This window comes from Molothrus ater, chromosome 8, assembly GCF_012460135.2.
Source record: "Molothrus ater isolate BHLD 08-10-18 breed brown headed cowbird chromosome 8, BPBGC_Mater_1.1, whole genome shotgun sequence".
In the NCBI taxonomy this organism is placed as follows: domain Eukaryota; kingdom Metazoa; phylum Chordata; class Aves; order Passeriformes; family Icteridae; genus Molothrus; species Molothrus ater.
Genome location: NC_050485.2, coordinates 11273244 through 11296312, shown reverse-complemented (window position 1 = coordinate 11296312; position 23069 = coordinate 11273244). Strand labels below are relative to the sequence as shown.

Below are 23069 nucleotides of genomic sequence, written 5' to 3'. Positions count from 1 at the left end.
TAATGTATAAACACAGAGATAACTTCGACAGGAAACAAGCTGCAGTGATTATTTTCCTGAGCTTGCTGGTTTTGACACTACTTACATAAGTAGACACACACTGACTTTCCAGGGCCTTAGCTGTAAAGTTGTACAGTGGTATTATATCTAGAATATGAGCTTTATGGACCACTTCATGTCAATCTAGGTCATACCACTTGAAAGCGTGCAGGATCTATGAAGGCTCTCATCAGCCACTTTGTGTGTACACTCATGGTAAATACAGCATTTGGGACATGGAAAGAATTTGCTCATAGAAATACAAGTGCTGCAAAGAAATGCACTGGTTATAGGGCAGTGTTGGGATTATATGGGCTTGTTCTTTCAAAGAGCAAGGGGGATTGAGTGGCTGCAGTGCAGCATTACTGTGCCATATTGAGGCTGTAACTTTACTGTGTAGCTGCAGCTATTCTAAGTAAAGGAGGCCTCAACATGCAACTTCAACATTTTACCACATATTCTGAATTTATTGTGTGGAAACATCTCAGGTCTTAATCAGGATTGAGATATTTTCCTCCTCCCAGCTATACACACTGTAGGATCTTGCAAAGAATGAAGGAATAATTTATGCTCTTGATAAAGTTCTGGCCTTCTTGAAATTATGGTGGCCTGCATTATCATTATTTGCTATTTATTTTATTGTGGAGCCTGCAAACTACACTGAATGATTGAGATCCTGTTGTGGAAGAAAATATTCAAGGATAGAACAGAAATTTCTTCAAACATCTATTTTTAGCCAATAGAATGACACAGCAGAAAGATGAAGCAGCAGGCAAAAGCAGATTGTGAAACTGGTCAGCATGATAAGAATCAGCAGTAAAACAAATTCTATAGATGAAATGGTGAATCCCATTGACTTTGAGGCAAAATACTAGAAGTAATCTGGATTTATCTGAAGCAATGTATTTATTTAAAATATGTTCTTATGTTGAGACCTTTGTGAACTAAAGAAATTCATTAAATGGTAATAAGTAAAGAGTTTCATGCGGTGAAAGAACTAGAAAAGAAAAGGTCATGTAGTTTTGCTTTGGTTTTTTTCCATTTCCCCAATAGCTTAAGTTTGTTTAGAAAAGTAGTTTGCTTTGAGAGTGCACTGGCTGGAGAGTCTTCTGTAAGGTAATGAAGGAAAGGTCATGATCAGATTTGAAAATTAAAATGAATTGGTCTATAAATGTGCTATTACATCAAAACCCGAGTCATTCTTATATCTACTAAAATAGGGCAAGTTGTCCACTCAGGTCTCCTGCTGTTTTTTCAGTTTTGGCATAGAACAGCACTTTGTGAATTGGAACAAACAAGTAACCAGTTGTCATTGATGGCAAAAATTGCAAGAGAGTGAGCAAGCTCACTTGCTAGTCTTGAAGTTGACTTGTAAAAATTAAATAATGGAGAGATAGATTTTCCTGTTGCGTTAAGGTGAATAAATTCTCACCAACAGTTTAAGGTACTGCTGTATTTTTCAGGAAACTGAAACTGTGCTGGGGGAAGTCCTGTCTGTGTGTCAGTCTCATGATGCTAAGCTGGCAGGCCATCACTCCAGCCTGGTCGCCTTTAATGCTGATGATTTTTCACTCACAGTTTGGATCATGAGAACTTGACGAATTGAAATAACAGTGTGCATTTCAATTCTGAAGTGTCCTGGGACCTTTTTATACCTTTTTGTACCATTGGGTGGTCAGGAAGGGAAGGCTCCCGATCCTGCTCCTGAGCAGCTGCTGCCTGAGAGAGATCCACTAGATGTCCTCGGAGCTCCACCCTGGCTGCGCTGAGCGCCGGGAAAAGCGCCGGGAGCAGCACCAGGATAGGGGGCACAGCCCGGGGTTCACGAAAAATCAGGAAAGAAGAAGGAATACTTTGTTCTGCTTTCTTTAAAGAAAGAAAAAAAGGAAAAGTTAAAGGAGCTGTTCCTTGACATTTTAGGTAGAGAATAATCTGCAGTTTCCTTTGCTTATTTTTGCAGCTGGAAATATTTCCCATTACCGTTCGTGAACTCTAAGTAACGCTTCAGATCCAGACAATCTACACATTTTAACTGTACTTTTTGACTTTTTGAGATCAGAAGTAAGGTCTTGTGAGAAGCTTAGACATCTGGGGAGCTATTCTTTCTTTTATAGAAAGGAAGGCTACTACCTTCTGAGAAAAATTGCATCTGGAAGTTTCTAGAAGTATTTATTTAGTTTCTAAGCAATTGAAAGAAACTTTGCTCTCCTTTTGCTCTTAATGAGTAGTTCATATGTGCCTTGTTTTGTAAATTATTTAAGCAGCCTTAACTTAATGTCCATAAAAACTTCCCCTGATATTTTTACTGATTAGTTTTACAAATGTTGTGTGATTGTCATCATATAAAGTACAAGGATCTGTCTTCTCTTTTTTTTTCCCTATTTATTACACAATTGAAAATAGGAAAGCAGTTTCCTTTATGTCCCAACTTTTGTTTTCACCAGTATCAAATTACAATTCTATTCAACATTTATAGCACAGCTAGGAATAGAAATAAGTTGATTCTTATGCAGGTCCTACAGGTGTCAGATAAATTTAACACACACACACACACAGGCTGTTCTTAAGGTCCCCCTGTCTCTCTGATGATTCCCATTTTCTGTTAATGTTTATGGAAGTTTTATAGAAAATGGTATGTGTGTGGCTGAACCATTTAAAATCATTTCTGTGCTGTCTTTGATCTTGTCACTAGTCATCCCTACTAATAATGCGTGTTTTGTTTTATTTGAAATAAGTATTGTATTTGGTGTGAATGTAACTGACTGTATAAAAGGAATGAAGAGTAACAGCATGTTTTCTTTCCAAAAGTTATTGCTCTGATATGCAGTTGCTTATATACTTGTTAAAATCCTTGTGGCAAGTCCTTTCTGCTGCTTATATTTCCAGGTCCAGGCCTGTTTCCTGCATGTTAATGATGTGAAATATTCAAGTGATGCATGATCTCCAGAACAACTGACAATAATAGTTAAAAACAGTCCCTGAAGGGTATTGCTTTTGAGAAACGCCATCATGTCCTTCCCCTATTGAAGAGAAGGCCTTAAATTTCCAACTTTATTGGTTTAAGTCTGATGAAAATGGTACAAAAAGTTTTCCTTCCTAGCCTTCTTTGCCCTTAAGGATGATTTCTTTTTAATTTCCATAAATTTGTCCTATCCTCTTATTGACTGTTGACAAGATATGGCCAGAAGTAAATGAGAACCAGGGACTGTTACTAACCAATGACGTAGCAGTTGGGAATTTCTGAGCAGTGTGTTTTGCTACAGCATTTGATTAGAAAAAGTCCTTCAAAACAGCTATAATTACAGCAAAATGGGCCTGCTTTTTTAACCTCACCTACTGTCAGTGTGTCTCACAAATACCCTTTATTTTTCTTTAATTTCCTTAAAAAATAAGAAAGTAGGCATACTGGAAAGACTGTTACACTTTTGGTAACCTATTTCACTTTTCTTTTACTGTCCAACTTTTCAACTTTAAAGAATGTGTTGGGAAGAGTTAGAGGGAAAACACGGGAAAATGCTGTTTTGAATTTTCTGTGTAGTTTGAATGTGTATGCATTAAAGCTGCCGTGGAAACCTTCTTACTAAAAGCCAAGCTCTGAGGAATGATGTACTATGCAATGAACAAGCCTGATGCTGCATGATGAATTTCTGAACAGCTGTAAGATAACTCTACTAGGATGCTAAAAGAACATGGCATTAGTCATGTGAGCAAAGTTTTAGAGGAATGGGGTCGCTGCTGAAGAGATCACTCATTCATCTCCCTCAATGCCTGTTTTCCACAATCATAATGTTACCCTTGCTTGACAAGTATACTGTATGGCAAGCCATCAAGGCCTTAGAACAGGACTTGACCCATCTGAGTGATTTCAATCCCTCTTTCCTGGTGACTGTGGGATTAAGAAACTGGAAAAAAAAATTCTTTTAAATTTCATGTCATTACCATAATGCAAAAAAAGACATCCTAAACTGAAGGTACAGGCCAGAGAAACATTACCTTTTTTCTGCCTTTGCTTTTAAGGTTTTGTTTTTGCCTGTCAGTGTTGTTTTGTTTTTAGTATAATTGAGTCAGTTCAATCTAAACCATTACCAAAAGTTGGTTCAGTGCAGCATGTGAAACAATCTAAATGGCCTTTGGATTCCTTGAGACGTAAACATACCTGATTCTGATAACATACAAAATTCCAGGATGGTAATTATACATGCATTTATAAAATAGGATGCTCTATATTTCTAGGAATACGTAACAAGGACATTCAGATGACTGAAAGATAAAGATGTTCTGTCTGACCTGGCACTTGTTTTGGACCTAACGCCTCTTGATTGACTTTTGAATCCAGAGCAGAAACCATGCCAATGATTGGCTCAGCATGTTTCAGTGGACCAATGCTCTGTGTGCTTTTGGTGATGCCTTATTTGTGAACTGAACTTAATGTCGAGCATATTTACCATTTTTAGTTTTGTCTCCTATATGGGCAAATTTTGGTATTCTGTCAAGAGTTAATTTGAATTCCTGAAGATAAAATGTAAGAAAAATTAATTTTTTGGAAAATTTTATTAATATCTTGTAATTCTTTATTAATGTATAATTGATTGCAGTAAAGGTGTTCCTTGGCACAGTTTAATACAGAAAAAATATTATAATACATTTAAGAAAAAATATATTTTTATATATATGTGTGTATGTATAATGCATACGTGTGTATGAGTGTGTGTATGTAAGAATTTATTTGTATGTGTGTTTCTGTGTGTGTATACATACATACATATATTTATATATGAAGAAATCTCTGATTTTTTCAGGAAACAGGATAGGCCAAAGTACCTAATGGACTAGCAACTTTTGTTTTCATTTTAATCCAATGTTATTAATTGTGCCAAGGGAAAAGCATATTCTTATTATTCTGTGCTTTTACTGTGTTCTATTTTGATCCAAACACTTGACTGTAAACAGTAATTTTTCCCCATGACTGCGGTCACCCTCTAAGACTGAACAGAAATAAAGAGCAATTAATCTTTTGCCCTACTTTTAATGTACAACCAAAGTGTTATCAATAATCTCATTGCATTTTTTTTTCCTGGGTCAAGACTGTTAACATTAACTAAGGCCTGTATTAAATCCCTTAAATTACCTTCCAGCTGCCTTGTTATATATATAACCTTGCCATTAACCTGCTGCTCTTCCTCTCCTCCCATCCAACACATGGTTATAGCCAAGATGTCCATCTACAAGAGAATGAGACTGGCATGTTGTTTTGATTGCGGACGCTCTGAGCGTGACTGCTCTTGCATGTCAGGCAGTGTACATAGTAACATGGACACCCTTGAGAGAGCCTTCCCACTTTCTTCTGTCTCTGTTAATGATTGCTCCACCAGTTTACGTGCCTGTAAGTTTTAACACCAACACATGCTGTTCCATGTTTGTGGTGTCTGTGGTATCATCCCTGTCTTGTGTCGTGCATTGTAGTTCTGTGAGTTTTTAGTGGGCTGATGCTTTTTCAAAAAATCAACCCCAAATTTGATCACAGCTCTGTATTTATATTTCTGTTTTTATTTTTAATGCAAAAAAATGTAAATCATTATTTTGCTTTGTGTGCTCTTTATGAAGCATCCTCTTGCAATAGCCTTCAGGATCTTAGTAGTGCAGTATGGTGACATCTTTTCTATTTAATTCATACAATACAAATAGTATTAATTAAGCAATAAGTGCTTTGGTGGAGGACCAGACCTTTGTCTAAATCTGTGACTGGTGCCAAGTGGGTACCTTTAATAATATTGGCACTAAAGCATCATACAATGGGCAGTGAATAAATATACAGGATACAACATAGTAGCTCGAATTCTATTCTATGCTGCTACTTTTGCCTTTAGTTTTGTTTGTAACTCTTCATTCTCAGTAAAGCAAGATCTTCCATCTAATACAGAAACCACGGAAGTGTTTGTACTTTTTGTAAAATCGGTTGTACTTTTTGTAGCGCCTTTTTAGAAAAACTAGGTTGGTGCAAATCCCTGGTACAAATGTTTTGAAATTTAATGTAGTGTCTGTTCCATAGGACAGTAACATTCTGGAATGTGCCCTGGAAGCTCTTTTGAAAGATCAGGGTTGAGAGTGAAAAGACAGAGAACCTAGAACAATTCTGCATGGCCATTAATTCTTCGGACAAGCTGTAGGGATTCCAAAGCTTGGATTATCAGTGTGATGTCATCAACTGAGGAAGATTGTTAAATGGTTTTTTGTGTGTTTGTTTGTTTCATTTTCTTGTCCTCTTTAGTCATTCTTAACAGGCAAAACTATGTCTTGGGACAGGAGCTGTTTTCCTTTCCCTACCCAAATGGCAAAGGAAAGCTATAAACTTATCCAGCTACAGCTATGAGAATAGATTGGAGTTTTGATCAGGAAGCATGTCCATTTTCCAAGGCAAGTCATTTTGGACAAAAGTGCCTTCTGCTGTGAAGACTAATGTAGATTTTGGATTATGCACCTGGTTGTCTTTTGGTACCATATTGCAGTACGTAGCCCAAGTGCTGAATGATTTTGCTTTAACTATTTTGACTTATGAACTATTTTTCCAGTCACAAATATAAAAATTCTATAATTGTTACATTTCTTTTGTCTGAAGACCACATTCATTAAAAATATTCTCATAGGATTTCTTGGAGATTTTACCAAAATCATCTCTCTCTGTGTATAAGCACTCTGAACATCCTAGCAATCTCCTTGCTTGCAACTCATGTATCACCATAAGGTGGATGGTTCCTAGTTTTAAGTCCTGTTGTAAATCACAGGACTTAAAACTAGGATAAAAACAGTTTTATCCTTTAACGAGAATTTTATCAGGGTAAAATGTAGTAAAGCATACTTTGTTAAGAAAAGCAAACAAGAAACCTTCCTGTGTTGGGAATTGCTGCAGGCAGTTTTTTGTACAGTGTAACAGCCTCAGTAACACCGTGCCTGGTAGAGTTTGTAGAGTACAGACTGGTACAGAGAGTTTGTGGCTGGGCCCTGGCATTGGTGTTAACAGCAACCAGATTAGGATAAATTAATATGTCCCCTGCAAGTGGATAAAATTTCTGCCATTAGCACTGTTTGGCAAGGAAAGAAAAACTAATTTGTAGGTTTACCATAGCTTTCAGGTCCACTTAAGACTCTACAGAGGCAGATAAAGTAAACATTTTTGATTGTGTTGCCTGCTGAGCCAAAACCCTCCACAATAATGGTATTATTTCCAACAAAAGCCAGAGCTTTTTGGGAAACATGTTAGAGCTATGTTATATTTTGAAGGATAAGTGATATTGACAGCTTTGAGGATTTTTAGCATCCTATCCTTCATGGGCCTTTTCCCCCCTTCATCACTCCTTCAAATCAAAAGAGATCTCAGTCTTCCCCTTGTGAGGCTAGTCACCTTTGACTGTTAATAATAAGTACAAAAATCAATACCAATTCACACTCTTTGCAAAGCAGCATAAGCCTTTCTTTTCCAATTAAAATATATATATGCACGCAACGTTGCACTGGCAGGGCTTCAATAGAAATCAGTGCGTTTTCTTTGCAGTGCACAGGGGTCGGACGATGCCCATCTTGACAGAGCTAGTTAGCTCAGAGAATGGTGGGGAGAGTCAGCTTTTCATTAAATATGAGCAGATGTGAAATGTAGAGTGTTTGACAATTAGAAATGGCAGCAGCAGGGCCCCAGAATCAAAGTGAGGTCAGATTGGTGGATCAGATTACCTCTCTTACATTCTTTAGTTGTTCTGAAAATCATTTTAAATTAGTGTCAGTGGAGCCATGATGGGTTTTGCCCTTTGTCTTTTATGCTATGACTGTATTGTTTCCCCAGACACTCATTAAAGGTCATTATACTATTACAGGGCTTGCTTTGGTCGTGGTGCCCCAGTTGAGTTGGTCTGCTTCTACAATTGCTTAATGTACTTCTTTCTTTCCTTTTTTTTTAACTTTTGATTATAAAAGCGGGCTTTTTTTTTCCAAGGTAAATAAAATCATAGACCATTGTATGGAGCTTCTTGAAACAATGAGTGGTTTTTGTAGGAATTAATGCTGTTTCTAAAAATCGGATGTTGAGTAGAAGATGTCAATTTACATATTCTGTGGTGTACACAGGATTTAATTTTCTAATTGTATAATCTGCAGAGAAAGTAACACTTGCAGTGTATTTTCCACTGTGAATGGGTGTCTCTGTTATTATATTGTTTCTACTTCAGTAAATGAAAATTGGTATTATGATTAGGTATAATTACATTAAAAGAGCTTTTGAGTTTATAGGCTGTTTTCTGGAAAAATATACTGATAGTTTTTCTAAATGTAAGGAAAGAGAATTTTAAGTCTTTTTTTTTTTGTATCTACATTTTTAAGGGTTTAGCTGTATTTGGTGGATTGCTACACGAATAGCAAATGGTCCAAATACTTCTTGCATTGGAGACTCAAGTCAGAGTGAAGAGAAGCATTTAGCCACTGAAAAACCTGGGGTGGTTTATGCATTGAAATTATGTTATTAGCAAGTGTGATGTTTCTGCTTAGGTCTGTGCCAAGTCTTGGGGGGTGCCATTCAAATGATTAATTGATACAGACAGAATCTTAACCTGAACCATTTATTTTCTGTGTTTCTCCATCACCATATGGCTGTGCTTCTCAGGAACATGAAAAGTTCATGTTCCTAAAGGAAACCTTTCCTAAAGTTGTTGCTGCACCCACTGCCATGGGAAACTAAATTTTCAAGGATATTCTTGATATTAGGCCCAGACGTATCTAATTGAACTTGTAAGAAAACTTGCTTTGGCATGCTCTGGTAGTTCTGAGAAGCTTTATGGGAAGACTTTTGCTTTGGTGAATATAAAGGATATCTGGAGACAAAAGAAAAGAATAGTTATTGCTACATTTTGAATTTAGAGTTCAGCCCAGGCTCTTAGATATCTTACATGGAAAGACCATGGTAAGAAAAGTTGGAAAAAGTGTAACTTTTGAAAGATGGAAAGCATGTATCTCCCTCTGTGCCAGACCAAGTTTAAAGCCATATATTCCATATAATCTTCTAGTGTCAGCACATGTTTTATTCTGTACAAACAAGTTAGCTGCTGAATGTTTCTCAAAGGACCAAAAATCACATTCTGCAAGGTGAACATTTTGGGTACCAAGGTTGGTAAACTGTGCTGAAACTATAACTGGTGATGGGACGGACCTTAGCAAGTAAGGCCAAGATAAGCTCAGCTTCTTCATTGACCTGTTACTTCAGACCCTGCCTGTGTGTCTTTACAGCTGAAAAAGCCAGATTCTATACTGAGAGTTGAAATGACGTATAACTCACTGATTTATCCAGAGAGAGAGATACGTAACAGGCATGGGTCAGTGTATCTAAAATTCATCAGTTGTATAAATATGCTTGGGCTTTTCTAAATGGGTTGACAATTATTAAGTCCCAGGTTCTTGAAATACTGGCTGAAAAGCCAGCATATTCTATTTCTCCTAGAATGCGAGAGAGCATCCTCTGCTTTCTTTTCTTTTACAGCTTACTTCTTATGGAATGACCCCATCTCTGTGTACTGGACAATTGTTGTATAGGCTAACTTTTTTTTTTTTTTTTTTTTTTTGGTGAGATTAATGAAAATGGAACATTAGAATGAGACATAGTGCTAGATAAATTCTTGGTAATTCAAAGGCAGAGAGAATATAAATAATAACCCCAAGAAAGGAACTGTGTGTGAAATACTGATTTATGTAAAACCAGTTCCAGATACTGTCCTTTTTAGGGTGACAGATTTTTACTTCAGTTAGGTTGGTTTCCATGCATTCACTGTTGTATTCCTGATGTTTCTTCAAAATAACTTTACAAGACTGTGTTTTTCCTTTCAAAATAATGAAAATAATGTAATAATGGGTACCTGTGTTTATTTTAGTTGCCAGTTTGTAAGAAATAACACTATTTTAGACAACTCATTAGATACAAGTCCAGTACAACTGAAAAGAAATTAAGCATATACATCTTAACAGTTGTTACTGGGGCATGAGGGGAATCACCTTCCTTAGCCATCTTCTGAGAATGAACCACTGTTGAGAAAGCTGGTATTGCTAAACCTGGACAGTGGGGTTTTAAAGCCCATAGAACCAAAGATGCATTCAAGTGTTTCACTAAAGAAGATGGGATGAATTGACTCAATAAATGCAATCACAGTTTTAACTAGCATTCAAGAACTGCTTGCTGGAACAGTGGTTTCACTGAGCCAACCCTTTGTGTGCCTTTCTTGCCCTCCGATGTCCAGCGCTCCTCAAGGAAGTGATCCCCTCCTTGATCCAACTGTACCTTGCTCTGTACTGGTGATAGTGACATAGAAACAGTGACCAGAATGGCTGGTAAATGGCCTCATGAGACTCCAAGAATCTATTCTATCACTTTCCTCACATATATGAGTGCACTGTGACTTCTGTATTTCCTTTTCAAACACTGAAGAGACAACATTAATTGCAAAAGGGGAAAAGTGATAGGAAACAATAGGGATTTTGCAATAGGTGACTTGAACTGTGTATTTATGCTCTAAGACAAAAAATGAATCTTTTATTGTTCTATATTTTAATAGAATCTGAGTGCTGCTAAATTATTTAAGCTTCTTTTGGGCATAGTCTGAGCATATAGGTGAGTACTGAGATGTAGAAATGCTGTAGTAGGAAAAAACCCAGAACCCTCCAAACTAAGCTGTTTTCAGAAGGTAGAATGGTAAAAATGAGACAGCCTGGCTCATTGCTAGATAATATAAATAATGAGGCATGCACTATTCCAGGTGAGTTTTGTGATGCAGCATATACCCCTGTGCTGATGAGAGTAAGCTCTGCCCAATTTGTGATGTCTGTAACAAGGAGATGAACTCTCACATCATCATGGGTTGGAGGCACTGCTAAGTTTAGCATTGAAACCTTTGAAAAATTGGGATAGTGGGGGAAGGAAAGATCAAAGAGTCTGCTTTTAATTTCTTTAGGCCTTTATGTTGAGTAGTGATTCTTGCCAGGGTCACAGGAAGGGACTGGTGAGTGGTTTGCTTTTATGGGTACAAGCTAGGAAAGATGCTGTCTGCATCCTGTGGAGTGAATTTAGCAGAGGGCCTTATGCAAGGTGACATGGAAATTATGTTTGCATTTTTAGTTCCTGAGTGTGGCTGGTTGTCACGAAACTCACCATGACAGTTTCTTACCACCAGGCAGCAGATTCTTCCTGTTACCTCCTTGGTGTGGGACAGATGCTGGCCAGTTAGGTCTCCTTCTCTGCTGCTTTCCAGCTATTTCAAGCGACAGATGCCAGAGCTGGCTCGGTTTCAGCTTGAGCATTTCTGTCATAGCCCTGCCTTGAGCCCAAATTCTGACCTTTACTATATGAAGTAAAGTATTTATGAACAAGCAGTGGCTTGATCCAGAGCAGGCTTAGAGCAAATGTCAAGTGTCAAGTCAGTCTCCTGCCTCCTTATACCACCTGCATTAGGAACCTGGATTAGACCCTAGACTACAGCATTGACTGCCTTAGGCTTTATGGGTCTGGAGAGACATAACTTATTAACAAAGAGTTATTAAATTTTTATCAGTTTTATAGCGCAATGTAAATGCCTTCTATGAATCTACATTGTATTCATTATCATTTAAAACGTTAATTAAGTCAAAGTTGCATTTAATTTACTTCTAAATGTGCCTTTGGGAGGAAGCTTTTTAAAACAGCTGTAGAATTGAGAAGCTCATTCATGCTGGGAAGTTGTTAGTACCATTTTTCAGGATAGGTCCCCCAAATTGATTGCCATTTTGACTCTTAGCTAGTTTGTGTGGATGTTATTGGGCAAGGTCTCAAATTAATGCTGAAACAACAACAGCAGAAAACTATCAGCTCATGCTCATGCCATAGACACTTTGATATGTAATTCATGTCCTCTTCCAATTACTTCAAAACTAAAAAAATTGATATGTAAATCCTGTACACTTCATAGTCTTGTTATAATTTATTTTCCTTTATATCCCTATTCTTTGTCTCCTTTTATAATTCAAGGAAAAAATGTGTTCACCAATTTGGAATATTTCTCCTCAGATTGAGAGAAAAATAAATCCTCCATTTTATGTAATCTGAAGGTATTGTAGTAAATAGAAGGAGGTGCTCATTGAAGTATACAACAGACCAAAATACTGTTTCAACATATAAAGTGGAATGCAGTTTAGTATAAAATCCCCTAGAATGAAAGCCTTTGCTTTATGTATGGCAGTGTTTTTTCTTTTGATGCATTTTGATATAAAAACAGGAGAAATATGGAAAACATCAAACACAGTGGAACCATCATCTGATTATTCCATGGGACCCCTAGCATATTTAATATGTGCATACCTGTAATCAGGTTTGCAGTGACATTAGTAGTCACTAATATGAGTGACTAATATAAGTTCCATACTTCTAGAACCAAAAGCAGGGGCAGCCAACCTATTTCTTACTTGGGCTAGGAAAATCTGTTGAATTAGAACAGGAGATCTTCAGATTTTACCAAGGTCAGTGTGGGCTCCAGCAGAGTGGATCAGCTCCCAGTCTGAAAGTCAGAAGCAACTTACAGGACAATTTTTCTGGGTCTTTGTGTTTTCTACTGAGTACCTAGAACCTTCTGAGGTATTTGTGTATTCCAGGAAACACAACCTCATGAATTATTTATGTTCTGCATGAAAAGAGGAGATTGTTTTCATATAACTCCATATGAGGTTCTTGAAGTGCCACAACACAAGTGCCCATGCTGTACTATTGCTTTGATTGGGGTTATAGTAGACAGGAGGGGGTTGGACAGAACATATGAGGAAAAGTCTTAATTTATTTTTAAGAAATCATAAATACATTTATTTCAGTATGTAAATTCTTAACTATGTTGATAATATACTTTATAATAGATTAAAGTTCAGTCATCCTTTCACTGTTTGAGACTATTCACCATCTTCTTTTAGCATTTTTAATAATATGTTTATAATATTTTAATAGATCTTTCCTTATGATACTTTACTTAATATTGAATGCTGTAATTCTGTGATTCACTTATTATCAAAGATTTTAGGAAGCATAATGTGTGCTACCTCACACAGACATGCTTCACTGATACTGATCAGATCTTGTTAGCACAGTACAATTATTCTCAAAAGGAAGGGTGGAGAAAGCATTATTAGTGTGTAAGATGTGTCTGGTGTTATCTGGTCAAACACTCCTGTGTGTATTTTAGTTTGACTGGAAATTTTACCTAGGCAAAAATAGGAAACAAAAGTGCTGCTAGGCAAAGATCCCAATCTTGACTGTGCCACTGACTTACTATGTGACTATAGTTCTTCCCTTCAGAAAATGAAAATACTGTATTCTCAATCTATTATACTATATTACATTTTCTGCTGAGAAGTGCTTTGAGATCTACATTTTGAAGTCCTAAATATAAGTCTAAATGTTGTTTTGACATAGGTATTCCCCTTCAGGGGCCAATTTTCTGATTTTATGATCTTTGCTTAAGAATGTAGATGCACACAGCAAGAACAAGAGAAGAGTGAAATGGGGTACAAGACAGAAAGAAGGTGTGGGGAAATTACCATAACTGCCTTAGGGCTGTCTATTTTAGGGAGGTTTAGAAAGGGTATACTATATGAGAGGGCAGGAGTAACTTGAGTTTATCTGCATCAGCAGAGAAGTATCTCTGCTGCCATATTTTTAAAATAATCTGAAGTTTTCAGCTGCTTTTGAACTTTAATTGGAATGCAGACCTTGTTTACTTTGAGGAACTGCTGAAGGAAAACCAAAAATTCATTATAGCATCTTTGATCTTTGTCCTGCAATTTCCTTTGTTCGTTCTTGCATAAAAGATTTTGCTTGCACTGTGCATGTTCCTTTCTCCATTCCCATGTTCCTGACATTATCTTCACTCTCACTTCATGGTGCTGTATGTTCCCTGACACAGCATGTCTGATAATATGGAGAGAGGTTTTACATCACCCTATGCTATGAAGGAAGACTGGCAGCAGGAAACGGAGGCTCTGTTTTTGAGCAAACTCTTGCCAGAAGGAACCGTCAGGTGTGCCATCTAACAATGGACATGGTTATTATGGCAGACCTGCTTCTGTCATACTTAGATGATCCCATGTGGGATTGGTCATTAAGTAAAAATAGCAGCTTGACACAGACAGTAATTTGTAAGTCAAGATAAATATTTGCCTAGCTAGTAAAGTTTTATTGGCTGATATGACAAAGACTCTTCTTGAAGAGAATAAAAACAATTGCACTTTTTGAGCCTAATGTAGAGATGATGCTTATCCCTCTTCTGTGAGCAATATGTGGTGAATCCATAGGTGCAAACTGATAGCATATTTCATTAGCAGGCATTTGTCCAAAGATTATTTGTTTCCTTGTATTCATGCTTTAGCTCTATTAGAATTATTCCTGATCTACCAGAAGATGCAAGGAGTGCCAGGTTCTCTGTGATCAGTCAGTCACAAGATGGGTGGCAGCAAGGGAGTGATACAGTATTTATTTAGAATTGCAGGGTATGGAAATGACTATAATTCACACAATGAGACAGCAGAAGGATGAGAAAAAGTGAGATGCACTGCTGAATAGAACAGGGTGTACTTTTCTGGCTTGCACTACATACTGTCCTTTCCAACATATGAGACATGTTTTGCAAATATTCAGATGACATGCTAATATTTCTCATCAATAATGGACTCTTAACAATTTTTGTATCTTGTTTTTGACAAGAAACACTGTTTTTTACTTGGTTCTGAACAAAGCAAATGAGCTTTCCAATGAGTAAAACATAGTTTACAAACTCTTGGATGCTAGTAACTGCTTTTGGTGTTCCACAGAAAAAAGTATTTACCCTGTTGTGTGAGGTTGCACATTTTGAGTTCTACTGACATTAAATTTTAACTTTTGACAAATTACGTCTTGTGAAAAATGAGACATGAAAGTGTAATTTTTGTTTCATTTTATGAACAAAATTCTGCAGAGAATTAAATCTGTTTCCATTTCAATCAGTTTTCTTTTTTTTAGAAAGATCTAAATTTTTCAATAGTTCTTAAAAGATGGATTTTTTTTCCACCAAAACTTGTGTTCTACAGGAAAGTTACTCAAGGAAAAACAAATAAATAGATAAATACATATATGAAGAATTTATTTAAATATGTTTTGATTACCTGTGTTCAAGAGTCTCCTTGCCCTGAGTAACAAGATATACCTTACTTATTTCTTCATTCAGAAATAGGAGAAAAATGAGAAGACAGTAGGGCTGGGACAGATGTCAGTCTCAGCAGAGCTCTTGTAATGGTAATCATAGTGCAAAGATTGCAGAGCCTGGAGTCAGTAATGTGATCCTCACTATTTGACAGGATCCTTCCATACAAGGAGTCCAATGTGCAGGCATCTTACAGTTCAGAGAGTTACATGACTCAGCAGAAGCCCTTGGTTATGTTTGGAAGAGGAGTAGATGAACAAACAAGTTGCAGTGCCAGGGAAGACAAGCCAAGAATCCAATCACACAGTCTGGACTTGGCTCATCTTACATCAGTGTGAAATTCTGTAAGAGCAGGGATTGATGTTCTTCTAACTCGCTGACACCAGATCTTCCTGCATGTTAATTTATGAAGTATGAATTCTGTTCTCTATCTGCACTTCAGTATGCCATTATCATAAAGGTTATGGCATTCTTAGAACTACCTACACCTGAATTTGCCTCTTTCAAGTATAGGATTAGTTAAATTTTTGTTTCAGATCTCCCCTGTTACCACTACCACATGTAGTTTTCATTAGAGCATGATCTGTGGAGAACTTTCTGTCTTTCTGTTTTTTCTGAATAATCCCTGAGAATACTACCTCCTACTTCATTAAAGTGCCTACTCTGTTTTTGGATTCAGGATTTCTAGTGTTAGCATGTCTAGTGGCTGATCAAACTTAAAAGGTCTTTTTGATTGACTGATTGAGTCTTTGAATGCTACAGCTCATTCATTAACAGCTTTACTGGTACTTCTGCTGCTAAATAGCAAAATTCTTGTTTTGCATTTAAAATTGTAGCTTGAGGGCATGCCAGAATCATATCTTCAGGTTTGTATATTCTGCCTCAATACTCAAGATCCACATACTCCTCAGGAAGCATCCTGAAATTGTCCCTTGGGTCTCAGAGATTTCCCCAGCAGTATCCTTGAGTTCTGCCCATGAGGAACATAAAATATGTCAAAATATGCATTTGGTTCTAACCTGCCCTTAGCATATAAGTCTTTTGTGTGCCCTCTTCTTTCTCCTCAAACAGGACAAAATAAAACCCTCAGAGGTAGAGCTCCAAGCAATTTGATTTTGGAAGATGACTTTCTTGACAGCTGTCAGCGTCCCCTGAGCATAGGATTTCTGGATGCTTTCAGTATCTGACTCTCAAAACATCTGGCAGCAACAGTATTTCCAAATATATTGGCATCTGTGGCATTTGTGTTTGATATAGTTTCTTTTAGGGTAGTAACTGACTTGTAAATCTTATATATCAATTTTTTCTTTGTTGGAGAGAATTCCTCAGCTCCAGGTGATTGTAGAGTTCATTGTGAAGTTGGTGTGATAATACAACAGAAATCCTGGCAGTTCTGTGGTTTCCTGCAGAATCTTCATTCCTTTTTTTAAATTTTATCAGTCTTCTCTCTTTCTTATCATGATACTTACTTTGAAAAGGGATGGCATCTGTATTTAATTTTAGACTCTTAGTGTTTAAGTGATTTTTGTGCTGAGCACACCAAGTGCTCAATAGAACACGACTAAGTAACCTGCTAATTCAACACCTTGACAATCCTCTCCAAAATTGTCCATTGCTTTTTTTCCTCTCCTCTTGATTCATTGGACTGTGTGAGAACAGTGAGGGTGCTCTGTTGAGCTCCCTTCTCTTTCTTTGGTAATGCCCATATTCTCATCAAGGTTTGGTTAATGAATCCAGAAGTACCAAGCACAATGCAGTTGGGTTTCATGAAATTTTCTTTCTAAAGCTGTTCCTCATCATGGGCTGTCATGTGTCTGATCCTTGTCATGAGCTAAGCAAGGCTGGCATCTCTCTGTAGCTTTAGTATCAAAGTGAAAACTAAAAGGACAAAACATATGTAATTCTTTTTTTTTAACATTAATATCAGATTAGTTGGGTAGATTCAGTATTTTTTTCTCTGTTGCTAGCCTATGTAATTTTATGCCATTATAGTTGGTCTCAAATGAAATGAATGTGAGATGGCATACTTTCCCCTCTCACAGTATTTCAAAAGAGCTGAACTCTAGTTGCTGCAGAAGATTCAATCTTATCAGTAAAGTAGGTTTTTTTAATAATAGAGAAATTATCTGAGAGAGTTCATTACAGTGTTTTTTTTATTTTATATGGAGGTATTTTGAGCCTATTCAAGTTGTGTTTGCAAAATATGATCCTTTCTGTATACATCCATCGTTTCGAGTATTCCTTCTATGAGAAATCAAAATTATGATGTTAGTAACATTGTTATTAATTGTAAGCATTAGATTTCTTAGCTTATGCTTTATTTTCTACCCATATGGGGTGGATTGCCAGCTCTTGCTTCCCATAGCAATCAATTTTGGCCAGGCTGCTTTGAGATTATTGCAGAGGTATGAGTTTTGGAGTTTTTTGTTGTTACTGTTGCTGTTTTATTTCCTTTTTTTTTTTTTTCTTTTTTTTTGGCCAGTATTTACGTAGAAATTATGTACTGTACTGCCCTAAATTTCCATAGCAATTGATTGTATTTCATCTCCATTTTTGCTATCACTACTTTTGCTATTGTTTTGTAGATTTAATCTTAGTTATTTCTATCTTGGTTATTTTTTTTATTAATATATTTAACAAGTAGTATTTGTCTTTTAGATGCATTTGTTAAAAGCAAGAAAAAAGCTTCAAAAGAATGAAGTACATTGTGGAATTCACTAAAGTAGGGATCACTTAGGAAAAAAAATACTCATTTCTTAGTGTTATAAAGAGTATTTACCTGCGTATCTGTAAGTAATAAAACCTGCCTATGTGACAATAGCCTTTTAATACTACAGGTTCAATCTATTTGATTAATTCTAATGTTTACCCTGTGACTTACAGTACTTTGCATAAAACAATTTCTTTGTTAACATTTCCTACTTTTATGAAAGCTATAATTCAGCTAATAGAGTATTGTTAAACTGCAACCAATCTGCTAAAAATCTCCTCTGGTAACAACATTTCTATGTATGAGAAGAGCTGAGAAATACTGCACTATATTTATGCATGGATTTGGAGACAGGAGAACAGCACTGGGTCTTGAAACTCCCTGTAACCAGCAGGTGGTGGTGCTGGCTTAGAAATCAGTAGTGGCTGAGGAGCCTGCAAGAACTTCATTATGAATTGCTTTGCTGAGGAAACAATTTTGTAAAAAAAATATTTCAGGTGGCTCTTTTAAATGGTATACAGTTTTTTGCCATAGAGGTGTGTGCAGTGTAAGCACTTGTCTCTAGAACCAGTGTCTATGTAAATAGGCTCAGCATTTTATACTTTACATATGAAATTATATGATGGCCACACAAATAACAGGAGTGTGAAGACCTCCATCCCAGAGGAATGCTACAGCTAAGTCTGAAAGAGTATTGAGGATCACTGAGCCTGATTCTATGAAAATTTAGTAAATGGAAGTTCTTCCACTGATGTGGGTGAAAACTGAACAATGATAAGAAAGCCAGAGTTGAATGTTAATATTTCAGTTCTTTTTGTTCAGAGACACAGACATTTCTACACCCTTTTTTTCAAAGATAAACACAAGCCAAAAGAAGTTTAATGGTATCAAATTTTACTAAGTAAAAAATAGGAAGAAAACCCCAATTTATCAGTCACATATTAACCACCTAGTTAAAAATAGAAACAACCTCAGCCAGATCGTCTCAAGCGTGTTTTCAAAAGTAAGGCGACTCATGGGGAAGCAGAGGAAGAATTGAAAAAAAATACATAAAATCGTAGAATTTAAGAATACAATCTCTTGGATTTATAAGCGTAGGAAAATCTTCACTGTGGTATTAGCAGGGACCTAGATTGTCTTTTGTAATGAGCAAGGCTAGATAAAATTTTATTTCAATTTAAAACTTTAGAATATGTAGATTGAAATTACTGGAAATATCTATTTTTAAGATGTTAAGGTAAGTTGGCACTTCTTAATGGAAAAGAGAAGTAATAATTCTAATTAGATTTCTGCAGGATGAAATCTACACTTTCCAATATTCACAGGAAGGAAACAGTTGCAGCAAGACTGAGCTGGAATTTGTGGAGTCCTGCTCCAAAGGCATGGAAATATCGCTTTCCTGTGCACTGAAATACTCTGCCTGACAAACAAAATCTATGCTGTAAATATAAGATTTCTAATCCCAAGGAGTAGAGCAATCACCAAGGACTCCTGTCCTTACTTTTACTCATAGTTACTTCAAGGCATTGTATATTTTTCTTTGAATTTAATGGAGCAGGGGGAGTATAAACAGTAAAGAGATCGTAGGCACAATGATGAGTAGCCTTTCAAATTTAGATTTTTCTTTTTTTAATAGTAGCTTACTTTTTGTCCACAAGTACAACTTCACCGTTTTCTGCAGTGACTGATCAGATTGTGTTTTTAGTCACAAAGGGGAAACTTCCTTAACTTTGTAAAAACAAGACAGATTCCTTCTGCAGTTTAGCAGAACTGCATAACTACAGTGTGCCCTTGCTAGTGTCACAGCTTCTTCCTCTGTGTCCCTTATAGTTGGTGTCAAAATCTTCTTTGAGGCAATAGGACAAAGGACCATACAATTTGGGTTGCTATGCATTGAAACAAGGACAGTCTGTGACAATGCATGGAATATTATAATTTGCTCTGTGTTGCTACTGCTAAAGTGTCTCCCAAAGATGTGTCTTTTGGCTTTACATGTCACACCTTGGGAAACTGTCAAAGGACTGCTCATAAGGAAATCAGTGCCCTTTAATTGGCACTTTTTTTTAAAGGAAGGGAAATAGAAACACAAAAATAAAAAGGATGTTACAGTTATTTAATGTTAGAGGCACACGTTCATGTCTAATAAAAAAAAACCCACCAAAGCACTGTAATAACAGTATCACATATGAATACAGTATATTTTTATGGAATGTATTCAAAATGTACTTTTCAAACAACAGTAGCAACATCGCAGTCTTACACTTACTAGGTCTGAGAAAATTAGAGATTAACAGCCACAATTTCACATCATTTGGTCATTTGAATTCTAGCAAGATCTGTGACTAATAAAATCCTTTAAACCAGAATTGACTGCAAGTGAGCCACCCAATGCTGTGTAACCCAAAATCAGTGGTAAAACTAACTCCCACTCAGGAGATTCCCAATCCTCTGCCTGTAGCCATGGAGTCATCAGGTAGTCTGTTAAAATGTTAACAACCGTGTGGCTTTGAGCAGTCCTTTTGTACTTTGCTGTGCTGCAGACAGCAGCTGGGGCTCTAAAATCGTAGTTCATAGCTGCTTGTGACTTAGTAGGAAGCACAGGATCTGAACAGCTCTTTTCTGACACTTGGGGTAACATTTTCTGTAGCTCCTCCTCCATGCTAAGAGCAGAACAGCTTGTTATAATGAAGTAATATAATTTAAAATTCAACTCAGCATATTGACACTTGCCGTACCAATGAGACACTTAGACTTTCCTTATTCTCCAAAGTGCACTCTGAAAAGACAAAGTTAGTTCCTTTCACTTTGATGTTTGTCTGGAGAACAGACTGCCCTGAAAACAGACCATGTTCTGGTTTAAGTTCTGCAGTTTAGGGACATCTCCATTTCTTCACCCTTTCCCAAAACAAACTTACTTATCCAAATAGTATTCTGTATGGATATGGCTTAGTGGAGAGTCTATTGGACAATTAAATGGACAGGGAGGAAAAAAAAGTCCACTGAAGCTTTGTTTTTTTTTTTTAACTTTTCCTTTGACATTTTTCCAATAACAGTTTAATGACTTGAATAAACAATTACAGAGTGAATCATAATTTGAAAAGGCAGTGGAGAATGAAGACTAAAAATCAAGAAAAATGTATGAGAGAGTACTAAAATTTGATTTAGAAAATATGTTCAAGGTTCAATGGACCTATGACTTAGTCTAAATATAAATTAGCATTTTATTAGGGATTGAAGTAGCTTTTTTTCTACTGTGCAAACTTGGCAGGGAAAAGAGAAGATATTTGTTATGTACAAATAGTGTCCTATTGTCTGTATACCTCTGTATTGGAACGAGAAATCAGATCCATGAAATCAGAAGCCTTTCTTCTCAAAATTGCACACACCAATGTGTGTAAAATGCTGTTTATATGGGAAAGGCTTGCTTCTCATTTATGACAGCATGCATGAGTTATGAACAGCTCCTGATCTAAAGTCCACTGAAGTCTGTGTAAATGTTTTTTCTGACTTTACTGGACTTTGGATTAACCACAATTTGGAAAGCCTTAAATGACTTTGCTTGCTGAAGTCATAGTAACAGAGAAGTGATAATAATTAATACAGCATTCATATTAGTTATGTTATTGAATTAAACTGGAGGAGCAAAGAAAAAAATACCATATTTCTGTGGTAACCGTAGGGAATTTCTCTACTCTTAAAAACAAGCACAAATGATGTAAATCCATACGCCAGACCTTTTTCATGAAAAGATTCAAGTTAGAGGTTTTCTGGGTTTCCAAACTCCTTTGTAGTCTATTTTTCATCCTATATACAAGTTACTCTAAAAGATCAGGAATTTCAAGTCTGTATTGATTTCACTGAGTATCAGAGCAGCCATCTTAAATTAATAACAGGATCCAGCATGGCAAGATTCCACATTTGCTATTAACTGTCCTTTTTTCAGCATTCACAGAAAAGCAAAGATGAGAAATATATCTGTAGCTGAGTTTCAGGTCTAAATGTGGGAGAATAATTAAGACTGAAAGACCATGTATTATTAATACAAAAATTAAGTATTGGATACTAATGGAAAGAAAAAGGAAAAAAAGAAAAAAATAGTAGACGCAATGCATTTGTCTTGAAATTTTATTTGCCTTTAGCCAAAAAGTACAAGCCAGTGACAAAAAGAGGGAAAAAAAAAAAGAGAAATATTTCTTGATCTGCAATTTCAAAGAGAATGTCTCCTGTAAGCACCATTCAGTATTTGCAAAATGTTGTGATGATGCATTCTTGACATTCTTGGATCTTGATGTTTTATCCACTTTAAGTGGCAGACACTGCAACCAAAAGCCAGCTTCACCTGCTTTTCTAATGGTGTTAGTGTTTAGATATGCAGTGTATCTTTTTGTATTAAAAAACCAGAATGAAATGCATTTCCCTGAGTATGTAATGCACATAGAAACAAAAGCAGCAATCCTGTTTCATTTGAATTACCATTTCAGACACCAAACAAACCCTGCTCCACAGTTTCTAAAATTAACATTCTTGTATCTCATCAAGCACCATTATATTGTAGTTTCTAGTCAATGATTTCATTACATCTGTTACCACCAAAAAAAAAATCAAGTAAATTTGTTAAATAAATAGTTCACTGGCATAAAATGATTTTTAGAGGATGAAAAATATGGGGCTTTTTTTTTTTTTCCCCAACAAATAACAAATGTTTTGATTAAATCATACTTCAATACTATGCTAAATTCCAACCCCAACTGATTTGGCACATTTCCTTTTTTAAAGTACCTTTGATAAGAAATGCATTACAAACTCATCAGTTTAGCTTCCTGTTAACAAAGAGACAGCAGCCGTCTGGATTATTCTAGATCCGCAGTGAAACTGCCACACTATGTATGCTCAAAGTAAAGCTGTGCAAGTTTGACAAGGGGCAGATGAATCCAGGAGTTATTGTGCAGGGGTTTAAGTCTATGCGGCAGCTGACGGTTGAAATAATCATCTATACATCGCTCTGAGCTAGCTGAGGAAAGGTTGAAGCTGTATATTTTCAACATATCTAGCCTAATGGTTAATCTGTTGTCTTGTACAGGGGGTGCTGGGTGGAATCACAG

At 36.4% G+C, this 23069-nt stretch overlaps 1 protein-coding gene across 17 annotated transcripts in view; it reads left to right on the top strand.

The window, feature by feature from the left end:
• Nucleotides 1–23069, top strand: part of KCNMA1 (potassium calcium-activated channel subfamily M alpha 1) — a 414751-nt gene that overhangs the window by 312955 nt on the left and 78727 nt on the right. For 2 of the 17 annotated variants that reach the window (XM_036386093.2, XM_036386092.2), the window contains exon 19: nt 5249–5422. The exons of the other annotated variants lie outside the window; for them this stretch is intronic. In XM_036386093.2, coding sequence (XP_036241986.1) covers nt 5249–5422 — 174 coding nt within the window. The remainder of the gene's footprint in view (nt 1–5248; nt 5423–23069) is intronic. 17 annotated transcript variants of the gene reach the window in all.